We start from the raw sequence: 17700 nt of genomic DNA, 5'->3' as shown, positions 1-17700 counted from the left end.
CCAGTATGAACAACACCAGGTCCCTGAAACTGAAGCAGCTAGATGGAATTCAGCCATCATTCACTTTATTTACGCCTGTGCTTTTCCCACTGTCGCATGTCAAAATGTCCTCTGTCTAGTCCTTTTACTTATGCAAAGTTTTCATAAATATAAACATTAACTCGTTCATCCGTAAAAGTATGACAAAGCTGATGCCACTGTTATTCCAAAAATTTGAGTATTTTAAAATATGTTGCTTGTTCCCCATAATACAACAATTGTGGGAAAGTTGTGCTTAACAGCAATTTCCCAAAAAATCAACATGTGTTTATGCAAACAAGAGGGTTTGACTGGTAATTTATTAGGGTTATAATAACATGTTAATGGAAACTGGAAACAGCAGCACTTATCAAAAAATAAAAATCCGATTGTGGATATTGTGCCAAGGGAATTATGCCTGGAGATGTGATTTCTTAACCAGTTTATCTGGAAAATATAATTAACTGTTTGAAAATCTGCACATGAAACCCTGTATATGATTAAAGATCACTTGGATTTTCAGTCTCCCTTTTATTCCGATAAATTTAAATAAAAGGGGATCATCTTAGGTCAGGTTTAGTATCAGTTTACAGTGACAGGGCTGGATGATCCGATCTAGAGACACTTTCAGCTTTGGAAAGACGTCTGTCCTGAACTGAAGGACCTCCTTTAGCCAGGAATGTCAAACTGATTAGCTCGTTTGGTTTCAGGAGAAAGTATCGGAAGTAACGGATAAACCAGACAAACTGGGGCAGAACAAGACTAACAGAACGAAGTTACCAAAGGACGTGGACAAAGAGATGCAACAGTGAAGGTGCCCGCAGCAACAAACCAGAAGAAGAAGAAGAAGAAGAAGAAGAAGAAGAAGAAGAAGAAGAAGAAGAGCGAGAGGAGGAGGAGAAAAGGAAACATTTCATGACGTAGAAATACAGCGCCGGAGCAGCTAGAACTGCAGCTAGCTACATTAGCTTACGTTTAGAAAGAAGATAATTGACAACTTCCCAGCTCATGATGGTGGGTGTTTTATCTGGTTAGATGGTCCAGGGGCCGTCCCGGTGCCTCGTAGTTGTTTGGATTAGTCTCAATCGGCAGTCGTCATGGCAGAGGAGGAGGATTTGTCACCAAACCTTCTGACAGAGGAGATGAAACTAAGCAATGGCGACCTCGTAGCTCCAGAAGGTTTATGCTGGGTGTCAGTGCTGTCCTGTCTGCTGCTTGCTTGTTCCTATGTTGGAAGTTTGTACGTGTGGAAGAGTGACCTGCCTAGGTGAGCCGAAGATAGCTGTTCGTTAGATACATACTGAGAACCATATGGTTATATTGCACTTAACGTTACGTTATGTTCAGTTATGTTCATGCGGATATAATTTAGTTTAATATCCATACATATGTGGCTCGGCACTCATTAGGATTTTACATAGACCCAGAAATATTTGATATTTTGCATTAGTCATTAAAGGCACACAGCTTCCCTCTGAGCATGTGCTCCTCATACTATATGTGACAGACACAATTAGCGCCGCTCTGTGGCCAGCAAGGAGCCGCCTCAGACTCCTGAGCTGGGGCTGCAGCCGTGTCCGGACCAACCTGTGTGACCAAACGCAGAGCATAGGCAATGGCAGTTTTACTGGAATAATGCTACCTGTCCCAGGTTGGGTAAGCTTAGCGTAAAGACTGGAAACAGGAGCAACCTGTACAAATACCAAAGTGTAAAAAGGACAACGTGTTGTTTTACAGAGGGTTATGGGCTGAAATATTTCTTAGATGGGAGCAGTTGCTCAGCAACCAGCAAAGAATCTAGGAAGTGACAGGTCCAGGCTGAGAAATAGTCAGTATTTAACACTGTGTGGATGGATAGGAAACAGTGCCAGAGTAAGAGTACCTTGACTGAGAATGCTCTATAGGATAAGCGAGAAGCCAAAGAGTATTAAAAGGATACAATGTTTGAATGGAGTTTGGTGTAACATTCTGCACATAAAAGAAATCATGTCAGGGCTGGTAAAGTCCTTGACTGCTATAAGTCATTGCTGGTAGGCTGTGTCAGCTGTTCTTGTGGTCCATCCTCAGGGATCACCCTACTGTGATAAAGAGACGCTTCACCAGTGTGCTGATTGTGTCGTGCCTGTCGCCTCTCTTTGTGTGGGCATGGAGAGAATTAACAGGTGTCAGGGTGAGTCCATGTCTCAGAAGCCACTGACCACTGTCTGTACTTTCAGCTCTAACATTTGAGGATTAAAGTTGTTAATCCATATGTACTGTTGTGTCATGTTGCTCTCTGACACACTAACTGTTCTATTATCAGATAGAGCCTGGCTTTTATGTTTTGTTTTTTAACTTATTGGGTGTGTGTGTTTGTGTGTCAGACTGGCCCGTCCTTACTGGCTCTCATGGGGATCCGGTTTGAGGGCCTCATTCCTGCCATCATACTTCCTCTGGTGCTCACCATGGTAAGAAACACATCTTCCACAATTTTTATGATGACGGTGATGTTCAATGGGCTGGATTGAAGCAGGGTTATAAACATAATTTAACCACCAGTGTTGCTTCAAATGAAGTCATAGTATTAGCTGCAAAGGGCTCTCCCTGTTATAGATCTGAGTCTTTCAAACTGTGAGGCACCTCCCTAGAGGGGCTGAGGGGTTGTGATGATACTGATGTGAAGTGAAAGGGACAGGGAATTCAAACAGGAAGTATAATGTGTAATGGAAGTATATTTATAAGTATATGGAGTCAGCGAGTCCATGTACTTGATATACAACTTGAGCCCTATTTCTTTTAGCCTGTATTTGTTGACATTTTGGCAAACTAGCACCATTGACAGTGTGCAGAATTAGCTGTTAGCAGTTCCTCTTGGCGATGCCACCATGGATGTACAGACAACTTTCACTGGATTACTGGTATACTGAAGAAAACTTAAAAACCTGATGATGCTCAGCAAGTTCTAGATTTATAAAGAGCAGCTTTTTTTCTGTGATTTCTAATGGATTTATGGACGTTTATTCATGCTGGACATCTGAAACTAGTAGTCATGCTGAATCTAAAGAAATGTGTATCATGTCTGTATGCTGAGATTTGGCTGAGTTATAATTCCGAGAAGAAGTACAAACTTTTGACAAAAATTGTGGCAGTTGGGCATTAAGTGTTTTAAACTACCTTAATATCCTCATGTGCTGTGTCTCACAACACCTGCTGCTCCAACTCATGACTGTGTTGGTGAGTGGACCAGAATCAGCAGCCAAACTACAATAACTAACTTCATGTTTTATTTAGATCACTGGCATGCACCTGTCCCTTTCATGTCATACAATATCTGTACCTCACATCTTTCCCTGTGAGCTAGAAATGGATCAGAAACGAAATCAGGTTCTTTATAATTGATACTAGTCAGTTTATAAAAATGCCTTGATTAGCTCCAGTATAGATAAGGTTAGCCTTTATTAATCAACAGAAAGCTCAAGTGACTGAAAATACATTTCTGATCAGTTTCTAATCTCTCTCTTTAAATTATCATTATTTTACAAAGATGTCTTCCATATATATGTGTTACTATATTAAAATGATTATTGGGTTCAGTAGGATTTGACAGTAAAAACTCTAAAATCTTTATGAGTTTGTTTGATAACAGTTAATATTTGATGAATACTTCCCTCCCTTATGATAACTTTGCTTGTATGGCAAAAAATGATAAGATATACTAAAAGTTGGGTTGTTTTATGTCACAAATAATTGGTCAAATCCCAACTCCTGTCTTAAGTTAGAACTTGTTTGTGTTCTGCAGGTCCTGTTTCTGGGCCCCCTCATGCAGCTGGCCATGGACTGTCCCTGGACCTTCATAGATGGGATCAGGGTAGCCTTTGGTGAGACAGCCAACATGCTCGATTTTGCCCTGTTTTTCTCAGTTGCATCAGGGTTTTAGAGCCTTTTTAAACCACTCTGCAACTTGTTGCTTTTGACACATTTTAACTTTGAAGTGGTTACGTTTTGTGATGTTTAGTTTCCACCACAACTGAAAAGTTTGTTTCTTAGTCAAAAAAATGTTGCATGAAAAGACTATTTCAGTGTCAAACATGTCAGTGAACTTTAATGAAGTGCTTTCTCTGAAACTGAGGAAATAACCTCCTTCTCTATCTCTGTCCTCCTACAGACCCGTGGTTCTGGATGTTGTGTTTCAGTGACATGCGCTGGTTGAGGAATCAGGTGGTAGCACCGTTAACAGAGGAGTTGGTTTTCAGGGCCTGCATGCTGCCCATGTTGGTGCCCTGTGCTAGCCCTTCTGTTGCCATCTTCACCTGCCCCCTCTTCTTTGGAGTGGGTGAGTGCTGAAATTATCAGGATTCATCTACATGGTAGGGCTAAGCCCTAAAAGTCAATGAGTCGATGCAGCTGTTGAGAAGACCTAATTACACTTTTCCTCACAATACATGGAGCAGTGCAGGAGCAACAGTGTGGTAGGCTGTAAACTTTACAAACGGTGATGGAAGTAGAGATGGGTAATGGAAACTGTGCAGTGCAACTCGTTTCTGTTGGCAATGCCAATACTCTTAGCTCTGATGTCCGGTTTTCATAAATGAGTTATGACGAAGATGCCAACTTTAACTTTCTCTAACTGTGGAAATGTGATGTTTTCACATCTCAGATGATGAACAAAGACATTAAAATGGGAGAAAAAGACATCAGTAATAATGTTGAGTGTTTATAAATTGAAAAATATAGATCAGAAAAAGCATGAACCAACGAACCACAAGCACTTGACAAACTGGGGACAGCCTTACAACACTTTATCCACCTTAAAAATATTCAAAATGTTGTATTTATATGAAACCATAAAGTCAAACTGAACCTCAGAATACTTAGATGAATATTTCTCTTTTTGAATTTGTTGTTGAGTTTAGTTTTGAATCCAAGTAGCAGTCATAAGAATTTGGTTTTGACAGCAGCAGATACATTGTTAATGTAAATCCCAACATTTTAAAACAGACAGAACAGCTGCTGCTCTTAGGTTTGATGCACAGTTGATTCATGTTGCACCATTTCTGGGTCTCTAATGCTGTCATCTTTCTTACAGCTCACTTCCACCATGTAATCGAGTTGCTGCGGTTCAGGCAGGGGACACTGTCAGGGATCTTCCTCTCTGCAGGTGAGAACTTGTGTTTTTAATGAGCACAGTGCATCCTTTGTGACTGTATCCCATGGTCTGACTGGGAGATACAGTAGTAGGAAGAAACAGATGATGAAATGCCTTTTGTTTGGTCTACAACAGTCTTCCAGTTCTCCTACACAGCGGTGTTTGGGGCCTATACTGCCTTTATCTTCATCAGAACAGGTGAGGAGCTTATTATACACTTATAAACTTACAAACAAAATTATGTATTTTTTTTCAAGTTCTTTGTGTATACCCTCCCAGCCTGCTAATAGCCTAATGCTAACAACAGAACTGATCTTTAAATTTGATTTTTTTTACTCTAAAACATATGGATTACCAAAGAATTTGTTTTTATAGGAGAAGAGAATCTTATGCAACAACATGTAGACCTTTCTGGGACATGAAATATTCCCTCAACCCTTGAGTATCAGTCAACATCTGTTTCGAATTAGGTTTTTCAAGATCATCTTTGTTTAAATTCTATAACTTTTTCTTCAGTTAATATTCTGATTTCATTAAAATAATCTCCCGAAGGGAGTGGATTTAAGTGGGGGTGCAACAGTACACAAAATCCATGGTTTGTTATGTATGGAGTTACAATTAGGTATGTTTTTTTCATTTATTTTGAAAAACTGAAACATTAAATGATGCCTCATTGGCCGTTACTCGTATTGTAAAAATTATAACTTCTGAACATTTATACAGGGTAGTGAATAATTCCTGGCTGACTCCAGTTTATGTTTGCTGCGACTGCAGCTTGTTCGTTTTTATACAGGGCTTGATTCATACATGAAGGCATGCTGTAGAGGTAATCAAGCCCTGTAATAGACAAATCAGTGTCATGGCATCACGATAAGCTTTAGTATGTTTGTTTAGCATGTCTCACCCAATGTCAGCTGAGATTGGCTCTAGCTTCCCTGTGACCTTCAAAGGTAAGTGGGTATAGCCGATGGATGGATGGATGGATGGTTTGATGTTTGTTTGAGTTTCCAGAGACATACCTAGCCTAGGTTTAACAATGTTGGAACAGTTTTTTGCCTGATCCACCACTCTTTGACCAGTGTTGCTCTAACTTACTTAAAAATACCATAATAGTCCTAAACAGTAGATCTGAATGACATCAGAGCCTCTTCCAGCTCTGATTTCGCATTTGTGTTCTCCCTACAGACAACACTTTGTAATTTACACCCCTACTTTAAATTGGTCAACACAGTGTTAATGTTTCTTCCTTCCTGTGTGTTGCAGGTCACCTGATGGGCCCAGTCCTTTGCCACTCCTTCTGTAACTACATGGGTTTCCCTGCCATCAGTGCAGCCCTCGAGCACCCCCATCGCTTCACCGTCCTCTCCTCCTACCTGCTGGGGGTCCTCTTCTTCCTCCTCTTCCTCTTCCCCTTCACTGACCCCTCCTACTATGGCCTCCCCACACCAGTCTGCACCCTCACCTCATCCCCCACTTCCCTCTGCCTCTCCTGATCCCTGCCCCCACACACACTTGATGAAGCAGTCGAGGGTGTTTTTTTGCCAAGTTAGAGATCAGGTCAGGTCCAGTTTGGACCGACACGGTAACAGCCATGTGAGCTACATTGCCATGGAGAGGTGAGGAACTCTGTACCCATCTTCTATGGTCTATGGACCCTTGATATGTCAAGACATTTACATGACATATTTCAGAGAATCAGCTGAAGCTTTTACACAGAAGGACTGAGTTTAAGTAGGTGTGATTCATGTTGCTGTGCGTGAACCCCTAGACCGTCCCCTTTCAAGGACAGCTTCAGTAATTGTTGGGCTATGCTGCCACCCTGAAATGTCATTGTAGTGTAGACATAGGCAACACTGAAGGATAGTTCCTCCTCAGATCCTCTTATGCTGGTAGATCTCATCAATTTGTGATGAAGCGTCATAATGTACCATTTTGGTGTACTCATTTTCTACTCAGTCTGTCTGGTCTTTTAAAGGATAATTCTAGTTTATTTTAATGTTGATTTTATTTTTGTAGTTTTAGGCCATCATTCAGCCATTGATTATAATACCATTTTGCTATAATGATTGTCAGTATTGGCCAAACTTAAATCCAGTATCAGTTCTAATTATTATAAATATTTCAAGTGAGCTCACTTTCAGTTTGAACCCCAACTAAAGTGATTTAGATAATCTAGATAAAACTGTTGGTTTGTTCACAGCATGTCTGATTGTGTGACTGAGGTTCCTTCTACTTATGACCAGTATTAATGATGGCCCAATCTATGAAAATAAAGTTATGCTTCCCAACTGGTATTGACAAAGCGCTGGGTTTCAGGTTGTGCAATGGCCATTTTGTTGTGTAACACTTTGGGTTGGGGTTCATGTTGGGTTATTTTCAAATGTAGTTTTTCGCATTAGCCTGGTGAGCTAATGGTCAGTATTGAATGAGGTAAAGAAAAATTAGCTTCAGGTCTCAGGTTAGATTTGGGCTTTTAAATTTGGCTGTACCAGTCAGGCTTAGTTGGATCTAAAACAAGTGGGTACTGGGTTTGGTTACCAACTTTAGGCTCCTTTTGTAGGAAACCCAGAATTGTCCTTTATTGCCTTTGAGGAAGACATGGACATTGTTACTTTCAGCTGTGGGTTGTTGGAGAAACAGTTCTTTCAGTGAACACAGTTAGAGTCACAACCCTTACTACAAACTCAACAGGTCTTGTGGCTTCACTGCATTCTGGTCTACATGGATATGTTAGGATTCTTGTTAAATGTCAATTAACCTTGCTGTAACTGCACTGGAGCACAGGAATGTTGGTGTGATGTTGAAATAGGAAAAAGACATTTAGGAAAAATGGTTGCAGGAATAAGATCTATGTCACAAATAGTTGTTTTTAATGCTATGCTTTTAATAGTGAGGATGGATTTCTTCTTTATCTGAACTCAGACTCCAGGACTTTGCTGTTGTAGAGAATCTTTCTGCTTGAATCGACCATTGTTTAGTATGTGAAGAGAAAAATTAATGGTTATTTATATACCTCTGCATGTTTTCAGTACTGGTACTTTGTAATACTACTTTTGTTGGTGAAGGTGGGTGATGGGATAGCTCATGTGGGGTCACTGTTGCTAATGCCTGAAACATACTCTATATAATTGCACAAATGCAAATGACAAGGTAGTTCTACAGACTGGGCCTCTGTGACAGTTGTAAACAACCAAACATGAACACTAATCAATGCAGACAGTTTGATCCCATTGGTACCTGCTGTACTGCCCCCCCATAGTGACACCTAAAACTAAATCTCACTCTTGGATTATGTTAAGGGCCCGGTCACACCAGCGTTTGTGAATTCACACCCTTCCATCAGTTTCAAACCTGTTTTCTGATACCGACCAACTGGGCAAAGCAGGCAGTTAGCCTGGGACCCTGAAAGCCCAAGTTCAATGTGTCGGTTGGTCTTACATGATATAAATAACTGCAAATTTGGTTAGGTTATTTTGTGTCATTTAGGTTGCTTTCACACCTGTTTGGTTTGGTTAAAATAAACCCTGGACTGTTCAGTGTGGTTTGTTTGGTTGTGTGAAAGCTGCCATTCAAACTTTGGTGATAACTAAACAACTCTTGCATTATTACCTAAACCTCTGGCCCTATCTTCTTCAGGTGCTAGAGAACGCTACCTTTAATCAAATCAGATTAAAAAAATAAAAAAATAAAAATGGAAAAAAAAAATCAAGAGAGTGCAAGTAGTCACTTCCATGACTATAGTGAGTATATCCCAATGAATTTCCCTGTGCCTCCTTTTGGTGTGACCGGGCACTAACAATTTAAGGTGACATGTTTTCAGACTTGGTAAGTGTCTGTGTTTGCGTCTTTACGCAGGGTATGTTGTGGACTTAAAGCTGGATATTGTTATGTGTTATCAGCCTCTGGCTGTTTTTCAAGGATCTTTGAGCTCCTAAAATGGCCTCTAAGCCTTGTTGGCATATGACAGTTTTTAATTGTTTTTTCATTCCATTCCAAACATCTTGCTCATAGGATCTTGCAATTTTTAATCCAGTCGCTATTAAAATTTGGTTCTATGATTTCTTAGGCTGTCTCTTACTCAGTACATTTGTAGATTTAAAAGTTGTGATCCTGCTCTCATTCTCTTTTTTACTTTGGTTTTATATTGCAACTAATTGAAGGGAGCGTAAAAACCCCAGCCCTCAGGTGTAGTTTAATAGAGACAACAATGCTCCAACCAGTGATTGCATGCTGCTACTTGATGTTTTTAATACAGAGCCAGGAAAAGTCATTTGTGTTTCCACATATACACATGTACACAGCTTTACTAAAAAAAAAATGGAACCAGAAAATACTCAGTTGAAATTAGTCACCAGCACATTACTGACTGAAGGGAAACTAATTTATTTATGACCAGGGTTTCGTTTTCATAGTTTTGGCCATCATTCCCATCAGTTCAGATAACATTTGACTCACTAACACAGGTAGCTGCAGTATTAAAACAGTCCAACAGGGCAACGACACAGGCAGTCAGATGATCATACAGATTCTAAGTAAATCCACAGTGAGCCCAAGTTATATAAACCACTTATTTTTACATTACATTAGATTACATTAAGGTACAGTTAGTACAGTCAGTTCAGAAATCCATGGCAAGTTGTTTAGTATGAGCACTACCTGGATTCGTCTTGATTTTGGCATGAGATGTCCAAGACACTATGACAGCTGTCACTCTTATCAAAAATGTACTTTGAATGAATAAATAGGTGCGTTTCCACCACAGAAACTTTCCCCGGGAAACAAACCTTTTTGAGGAACTCAGTTCCCCTACCTGTCTTTGCACCACCGCATCCAGGTTCTAAATTAAGTTGGGGAGATAGCTTTACCCCCATAAAAGTCCCCGCTAAGTGGGCAGTACTTTCTAAGGTCCAGGAACTTTTGGGGTGGGCATGCAGTGCTGAACATTGCTGATTGGTCAAGGTCGCCAGCATCTTTTGCAACATTGTTATGCACCTGGCACTTTTAAAACCCACAACTGCAAACATGTTGTTTTGCTTGCAGTTTGTGGTTGACAATCAGGACGGAGCAGATGAAGAGATTCATATATAGCTTTATAGGCTGTCATCATACTGTATTGTCATGTGTACAAATGTCATGAAAGGCGACCATCGTGCTTTTTATATGTCAGCAGACTAGTTTGCTTAATCTTCCTCGGGCTTTGGCCCTGTTGTGGATGCACGAATCACAATGTGCTGGAGAAACTTTTACCCCTAGGAAAATTCCTGGACATGAGTTTTTGGGAAATTAAAGTTCCAGGAAACTTTGGTGGAGAAGCACCTCATGTGTAGAAAAACTGAGCCTATCCTTAACTACATTGTTGAACCGACGTTCTATTAAATTGTGGTGTCTCCTCTGCATCAGTTGGGTTACAAGTTAACAGGTTAATTCAAATTTGTTGTTGTGGTAAAGGTTCTGTACGTTAGTTGCATTTGTTAAAGGCAGCAAGAAACTTCAACATTTTAATGGCAGTTTTTCCTTCCCCAGTGTCAAATTCAAACCGTTTCAATGCATAGATCAAAGGGTTTGTTTTCATGGTTATCTGTCCAACATGGATAGGGCATTTTCCCCATTTTGCCTTAAATGTTCCCTGTAGAGTTTCTGACCACAGTATGGAGTCAAGTCTTTACAAGTGGGTCCCATTTTATTTATATTGTGCACGTGTGGAAGGCAAATTTGCATTCTGCCACTGGTTTTAAGCTTTTTATGTTGATTGACAGGTGCTGGCAGTAAGGCTGCTAGAAACAGCAATATGCCATCAAAGCCAGGAAAAGAGAAGACTGCTAGCTAGTAAACATGGATGTAAACAATGCAGGAAGGAAAATAGAGCTCACTATACATTTGCGTGAGAAACACTGAATGTAAACAAAACTTTTGTTTGTTTTACAAGAAAACTCCACAGGGTATCTTTAACGTAGAGGACAACAAAAGCCTTGTTTTCCGATAAGACGAGGGCATGTAACAGATCATAGTCACAGTTCATTTTACAAATGCCCCCCACAGGAGAACAACCTGTTAAGCTTATCATTACAGAACAAACATGTAATTATGCCCCACATTCGAATGGTCCTTTTAATTTTGAATAAACAGAGACAGTCCTAATTTGGAATAATTTGTAATCAGTAAACCTTATCTTCACCAGACCATAACAACGTAGTTTGTCATTAAATGTCATCAAAACTAGCTATAAAACTAACAAAATGAGACTCAACATTTAATTTTGGACAGTTACAGTTGTATGCACTTAACTTCTGTGCAGTCTTGTACTATTCTTGGTTTCTAGAGGGGTATCAAGTTGCATCACTGGCTTTTTTCTTTAAAAATGTTGATATTTGATTTTTCCTGACTTGAGAGTCATGGGCACAGCCAGCTGGTGTGCTTGCTATGAAAAAACTGAATTGTAGACATACATGATCATTTCTTCATCGGAGAAGTCTGATTGACTCATTACTCTCTCACTCCACTTGTTGAAGTTATTTATAGCTTAAAACTGGTGATATCTAAGACGCTTCTGAGAGTGACAAGACTCAATGGCATAAGCTATACTCATACTGTGAAGAAGTGGGTTGCTTGGATCTTCAGCAATAAATCCTATATGTGGGAATTTTGGACTTTTTTTATATCACTGTGCAGTAAAGTAGAAGATTCTTTGCATAGAACAGGGCCATACGTGCATATTGGTTTTCTTGGTCAGTTAAATTATTCTTGGCAGTCAATTGTTAAAGTTTACAAACCCTTGGCAGGTAGTGTATTGTGATGTGAGTTTTATTGTACCTACCTGAAGCTGCCAGCAGAGGCCATCAGAGCATTTTGTGAAAGGCAGGGCTGCTGTGGTCTCAGTGAGGGGAACTGAGGACCACTACATTCTGTTTATCAGCCTATCTGACATAAGTCATCTGTCACTGGAAAACCAATTCACTTTAACTTATTTGTCTTTAGATTCTGCAAAGTTATGCAACAACAGAGGAGACTGATGCAGAGAGGAGGAGCCCTGTGGTGAGACTCTCACTGATGTTAGTTTCCTATTAAACAGTGTGAAAGCAGAGTTTCACATCATCCTGCCACCTACATCCTTCTCTCTGAACTTCTCAGCTTACTACATTTAAATTGTGGGCATTTGATTGCTCTGCTATAAATTTAGAAGTCTGTGTTTTCTTACAATCAAGAATACATATTTACTGTATGAGATTCCTCCCTGATCTTGGATATACAAAATTAATCATGAAAATAAAACGCCTTTTTATTCACATATTAAGGGACAGTACATCGGTCTCAGCATATCACCTTAATGAGTTTTGAGTCCATTTTAATTAGTATGGGAGTATGGGAGAGTTCTAATTTAGGATTTCTCCACTATTTCTTGCTTGTGACCTGTTTTTTTTAAAAATCCCAAATATTCCCAGTAATCCAGCAATTAGTGAATGTTAAGATATTATGTGAACCTAAGTATGGTATAGTGTTTGATTTCAAAAGCAAGGTGTGGTGCTCCAAATTGATCATAGATAAATTCGAATATACTTCTACTTCAAACCTACTCAAAGCTGCTATGTGTAGATTTTACAATACATGTAATAATAGCATCAGGGTTTTCCCTAGGTTTCTGGAAGGCTTGGATGCTATGGTGGTGTGTGTTTGCGCGGTAGACGGTGAGGGGTGTTTGGTCGGGGCGTTTTGGGGGTCCTCCCCTGAGAAAATGTTATGTTATTTGAATAAAATCTATGCGTTTTAACATCATTTTGGACCATGATCATCTCAGTATTTATAAGAAAACACAGGTTGTTGTTTTTCACAGTACACTGACATTAGCAAGAAGAAAAGTGAAACAATTAAGCTCACCGATGAAGTAAGAGCTATGTTCTGAAGTAATCCATCACATTTTCCTGAGTGATTACACTGTGTGCCCTACAAAGTAATAGCAGTAAAACAAGGATTATAGTGAAAGGATTTGAACTAAAATTTTGTCATCCTTTCATGACCATCTGACAATCTAACAGCATTTTGCTTCTTATAAAAATTTCTGTTCGGTCAGACATCTGTACGCAGGTTACTTCTTCACTAGCCACTATCCAGTTGGCTGAGTTAGAGTTGCAAGTCACTGTAATTCCTCTCAGAATCGTTTTTTCTGACAGTTAACATTTTCCAGACTGTCTTTTTGAGTTGATCTCTGATGGCTGTAATTCTTGGCTGTTTGATAGATTTTCTCCCTGGTTCGTTTATGAAGTAAAGACGTCAGGAGATGCAAAGAACTCGTTTTCATTAATTTATTTAATCCTTGGCAACAAAACATGTTCCACCAGCCTGCAGAAACTCCTTCGGGTTAAACTGGGCTAATCAAACACTTTCAAGGCTGATCAACTATAAAAAAAAAATTCACTATAAACAGACTGAGAACACTTGCTAACCTAGCAACATTAAGGCTAGAAACAGCCCATAATGTGACACAAAGATCATATCTACACTTTTATTTAAGTTTTTATTTGTAGAAAATAAACCAACTGTAGTTAAAATTGGTTTTGGACTTGGGTGTCTAGTTTCATGACAGTAGTTTCATGACGCTGGCACATAGCCTTGGTGTGTCGATCCTGATGTGTATGTGTTATGATTATTACGCCTACTCTCTCTGTCATTTGGAGAGCCTTGGATATGACGTACAGACACAGAGACCCTATAATATTGTACTGATAATTTCAGCGATATACATGAAAAATAAAATAAACACACAGTTACAAAGATATAACAGAATTTTAGTTGCAATATGATTAAATCCAAACCAAAATACACGTAGAAAACGTCACAAGGTTTAAATGCTATTGACAGAGAAATATCATAGGTATATCATAATATATAATAGGGACATTGGAAATTAGGCTACGTAGGATCACTGTACATCACTGGTAGATTTAGAGACTTAACAAATAAGGATAAGTATATTGTAGGAATAATAAACAGGGCCTGAAATGATAAAGTAAATGAAGTAATGCCTCCCATTGGTCCCTTTTTTGATGTTTCAACATGCTGATAGTATTACCTAGCCGAATGCTGCTCTAATTTTTCATGTAGACCGGCTGAGTAATACCAATAATACAATGCACACAGATTTAGGATTGGTTAAATAAGCCACTTGATACAGACACTAAGATGTTGTAGTGGATGCATTTCTTTATTCTCAGCTAATGGAGTGTTTGTCCTCAGATGAATTGAATTGTGATATGGTTCATGATTTCAGTAGCTAAGATGGCAGCCACAAAGATTAGAGCTAGGCCACTTATATATATATAAATATATAAATAAATAAATAAATATATATATATATATATATATATATATATATATATATATATATATATTTATATATATATATATATATATATATATATATATATATATATTTATATATATATATATATATATATATATATATTTATATATATATATATATATATATATATATATATATATATATATATATATTTATATTTATATATATATATATATTTATTTATATATATATTTATACATACCACTTATTTCAAATATCCGTATTGTGTATTTTTTGGCCCGTAAGCAACAAGAAGTTGAAGTTCAGAACTAGAAACCAGGTTTGAGTTAATTTACAATCTCACCAGAATAGATTTTTAAACTGTAAAATGTCCCATTCAGTATGTATCTTGGTGATAGTTCTTCCAAAACAAACAAACAAACGAGTCTTTGAAATTTGTATTAAGATTGTTTGTTTGTTTTGTGCTTATGTAAGAAAAAAACAAAAACAAAAAGCCTCCAATGTAATCAGCTGATATATTGTGATCAGATTTTTTAAACTCTCAAATATCAACACTAGTATCACTAGTATCAAATTCAGTATCAGTTAATTAATATAATTATTTTTACCTAGTTTTGCACATACTACCAACACATACCACCAATCCATACTGCTGTAGGACACTGTTGCAAAAGTAAAGACTGGTATGTTTCTTTCAACTCTTCCTTCTCAAGTTTCCTTGAGTGCTGTGTATTACGGTATGCCACAATGTCTTTTTGATACTGCCACTACAGGGCACCAGATTCGGGCCTTTTAAAATGCTACACATAGTGGCTTTATTTATTTATTTATTTTTAAAGTAATCATCTGCCTAATAATTTACCCAATGCTGAACCAAAGGCGCAAAAGTAATAAATATTATATTTTTTCTCTTTGGAGCACCATTTTCTAAAGGAAAACAATCACTTTCAGTGGAATTAGATAAATTTCCTTCCTTTGCATTCTGCTAAGGTATGCTGTCAGATGTGTTAGGGTGATCAACCTTATATTTTTAATCAGTACACATATTGTCAAGATTTGTATTAGCTACTGGTGTGGGTGATAACAATTTCAATTTCCCAGTCTTTTCCTCCAACAGGGGCAAACACCAGGGTTTCTCCCTGCCCCCTTTACCTTTTGAATTGTTCATTGAACCCTTAGCTCAAGCTATTCACCAATCAAATAATCAGTTTTTTTTCTGTAAAAGGAGGCTCACATCGGCTGGCCCCCTTTCTCCCTTTATTTTTGTTGTAGTAAAGTACAGTCCAACCAAACTCTCCAGATGTCACTGACCCACTCAGAATACTTTTTTCTTTGTCTTTGGGGATCTTGAGCATTTCCTGTCACTAACTTATCCTCAGACATGTCAGGACATTTGCAAGACGATCGTGATGACACACTCATTTTGCCTTCACTGCTGTAAGAAGAAAAGCACTTCATAATTTTCCCAAACAATATACTCAGCCAACAATCACACATCAGTATTTGCTGTTGTAATAATATGCAGAGAGCAGCATTGACAGAGACTGCAGAGTCTATTTTTGCTAAGCTTTAGCAGCTTCCTTATTTTAATATACCACACCCAGAGGAATAATAATTTCAAATGTGCATTTTCAGAACTTCTGAAATATAAATAGTGAAACAGCTGGTGAAATTCCACAGATGTTTATATTGAGCACTATATTTTGTAATCAGATCTATTTTGGTGACAGGAACAGAGTGTATAGATATGTGCATGTATTTTATGCTCACTGTGTCACACTTCTTGGACAGTTTGAGTCAGATACTACAGAACCATGTTTTAGTATGACAATCTTTTACAGAACATTTGGAATCGCTGCAAAACATCTATTTGTAAATAAATAATGTAATTTTATACACGTTTCAGTGTTTGTGCTTTTATTACTGCCTCATTAACTAGATGTCTCTCCGGTTGTATTAACAGCTCATTTCTCTTATCCTCGTCTTTGACTCTCGATTTGACAATGAACCATTTCTCCTCTATGAAATGATGTTGTAATGTTTTTTTTTTGTTTGTTTGTTTTTTTTCACCTACACATTGTAGTATTGTACACTTTGATATGTGTCAACCACTTTACCACCACTACCAGTGGTGGTAAAGAGCAATGGCTGAAGTTTTGGATGGATATGACGTGCAGTAGGTCTTCTGGGGCACATTCAGCTCTGACAAAACGTTTATTTAAACAGAAACGGAGGTGCGTTGAACACCCTGTCGTGTTACGCAGCACATTGCCTTTTATATATGGTGGGGTTTATATACATCGCTACTGATTGGGTAACACCCACCAAACGATTGAAAACGTACATCAAAGCCCGTTGAACACTGTTTCACATTGTATCAAGAGAACGTTGTTCAACCTGGAAACTAGCAAAATGGTGCACAAAGTGTTTTGATTGAACGTGCCCCTAATGAGGTCAGTGGAAGGGCCATGGATGCCAATTTTAATGTAAAAACTGGAGGTGAATGTGTTGGAGGAGGGTTGCATGAAATGACAGCCAACAGCAGCAGCAGAGAGGAACAGTTTCAAATTTTGACAGCAACAAAATGATCGGCTCCTAGAGGCCATGACAAAATCTGTTTGATTTAATTAAAGTGACCGCTCTCAGTCAGCTGACAGAGTTGGAAGGAGAGAAAGGTGAGAGAGAAGGTGAGAAGGTAAATAGAGTAAGCATGAACTCTTCCTGATCAAACTTTGGCTAAGCTTCATTTCACAATGGACTGTAACTTTAAAAAACTGTTTGATGACCCAATTACATCAGTGGTACACTACTTCAAATAGTCATACAATATAACAAAAATACAACACTAATGAAAGCGAATAAGAGGCAGCAGAATATTATAAAAATAATTTATCACTTTTACAAAACAAACTAAAAATCCATCTATTTTACATACAATGTTAGGGGGACCACTCCAGTGTTATGACTAATTTCTAAGTACGACCTTATGATGTTCCAGAGTCCATCAAATCCATTATCAAACTCTTATGGCTGATGCAATCCTTCTCATTGTCAACCAGTCCAAGAAGTCCTTCAACCATTCCCTGGACCACAAATTAAGTTTAACTTAGTCTCGCTTCCAAATGAATGAGTTTTTATCATGGTGTTTTATAAGTTCTCCAGTATTTCCCAATATCTCAGTAATGTGGTTTTATAATGTATCTCATTACTCCTCCTCTACTGTATTTTTAAAATTTCGTTT

The 17700-nt window shown here is 38.3% G+C and overlaps 2 protein-coding genes across 4 annotated transcripts in view; one reads left to right on the top strand and one right to left on the bottom strand.

The window, feature by feature from the left end:
• The window catches only part of peli3 (pellino E3 ubiquitin protein ligase family member 3), a 38845-nt gene extending 37778 nt beyond the window's left edge, over positions 1–1067 (bottom strand). For both annotated transcript variants that reach the window (XM_040140557.1, XM_040140558.1), the window contains exon 1: positions 992–1067. In XM_040140557.1, coding sequence (XP_039996491.1) covers positions 992–1028 — 37 coding nt within the window. In that variant the 5' untranslated portion in view covers positions 1029–1067. The remainder of the gene's footprint in view (positions 1–991) is intronic.
• rce1a (Ras converting CAAX endopeptidase 1a) lies at positions 871–14436 on the top strand. Of its 2 annotated transcripts, none has more exons than XM_040140559.1 (8): positions 871–1285; positions 2086–2188; positions 2382–2465; positions 3797–3875; positions 4163–4330; positions 5084–5155; positions 5279–5341; positions 6407–14436. In XM_040140559.1, the coding sequence occupies exons 1-8, from the start codon at positions 1116–1118 to the stop codon at positions 6634–6636; spliced, it is 969 nt and encodes a 322-aa protein (XP_039996493.1). In that variant the 5' UTR covers positions 871–1115; the 3' UTR covers positions 6637–14436. The 2 variants fall into 2 exon arrangements, with proteins under 2 accessions (XP_039996493.1, XP_039996494.1); XM_040140560.1 differs by lacking the exon at positions 871–1285 and adding an exon at positions 1558–1669.
• The last annotated feature ends 3264 nt before the right edge of the window (positions 14437–17700 follow it).

This window comes from Xiphias gladius, chromosome 12 (assembly GCF_016859285.1).
Source record: "Xiphias gladius isolate SHS-SW01 ecotype Sanya breed wild chromosome 12, ASM1685928v1, whole genome shotgun sequence".
Lineage (NCBI taxonomy): Eukaryota > Metazoa > Chordata > Actinopteri > Istiophoriformes > Xiphiidae > Xiphias > Xiphias gladius.
Note: the sequence above shows the minus strand (reverse complement) of the source record. Positions and strands in the feature narration are given on the sequence as shown.

Coding starts and splice junctions, on each gene's coding strand:
- rce1a (XM_040140559.1), top strand. CDS start 1,116: ATGGCAGAGGAGGAGGATTTGTCACCAAACCTTCTGACAGAGGAGATG. Junction 1,286..2,085: donor TGGAAGAGTGACCTGCCTAG/GTGAGCCGAAGA, acceptor GTCCATCCTCAG/GGATCACCCTACTGTGATAA. Junction 5,156..5,278: donor AGGGATCTTCCTCTCTGCAG/GTGAGAACTTGT, acceptor GGTCTACAACAG/TCTTCCAGTTCTCCTACACA.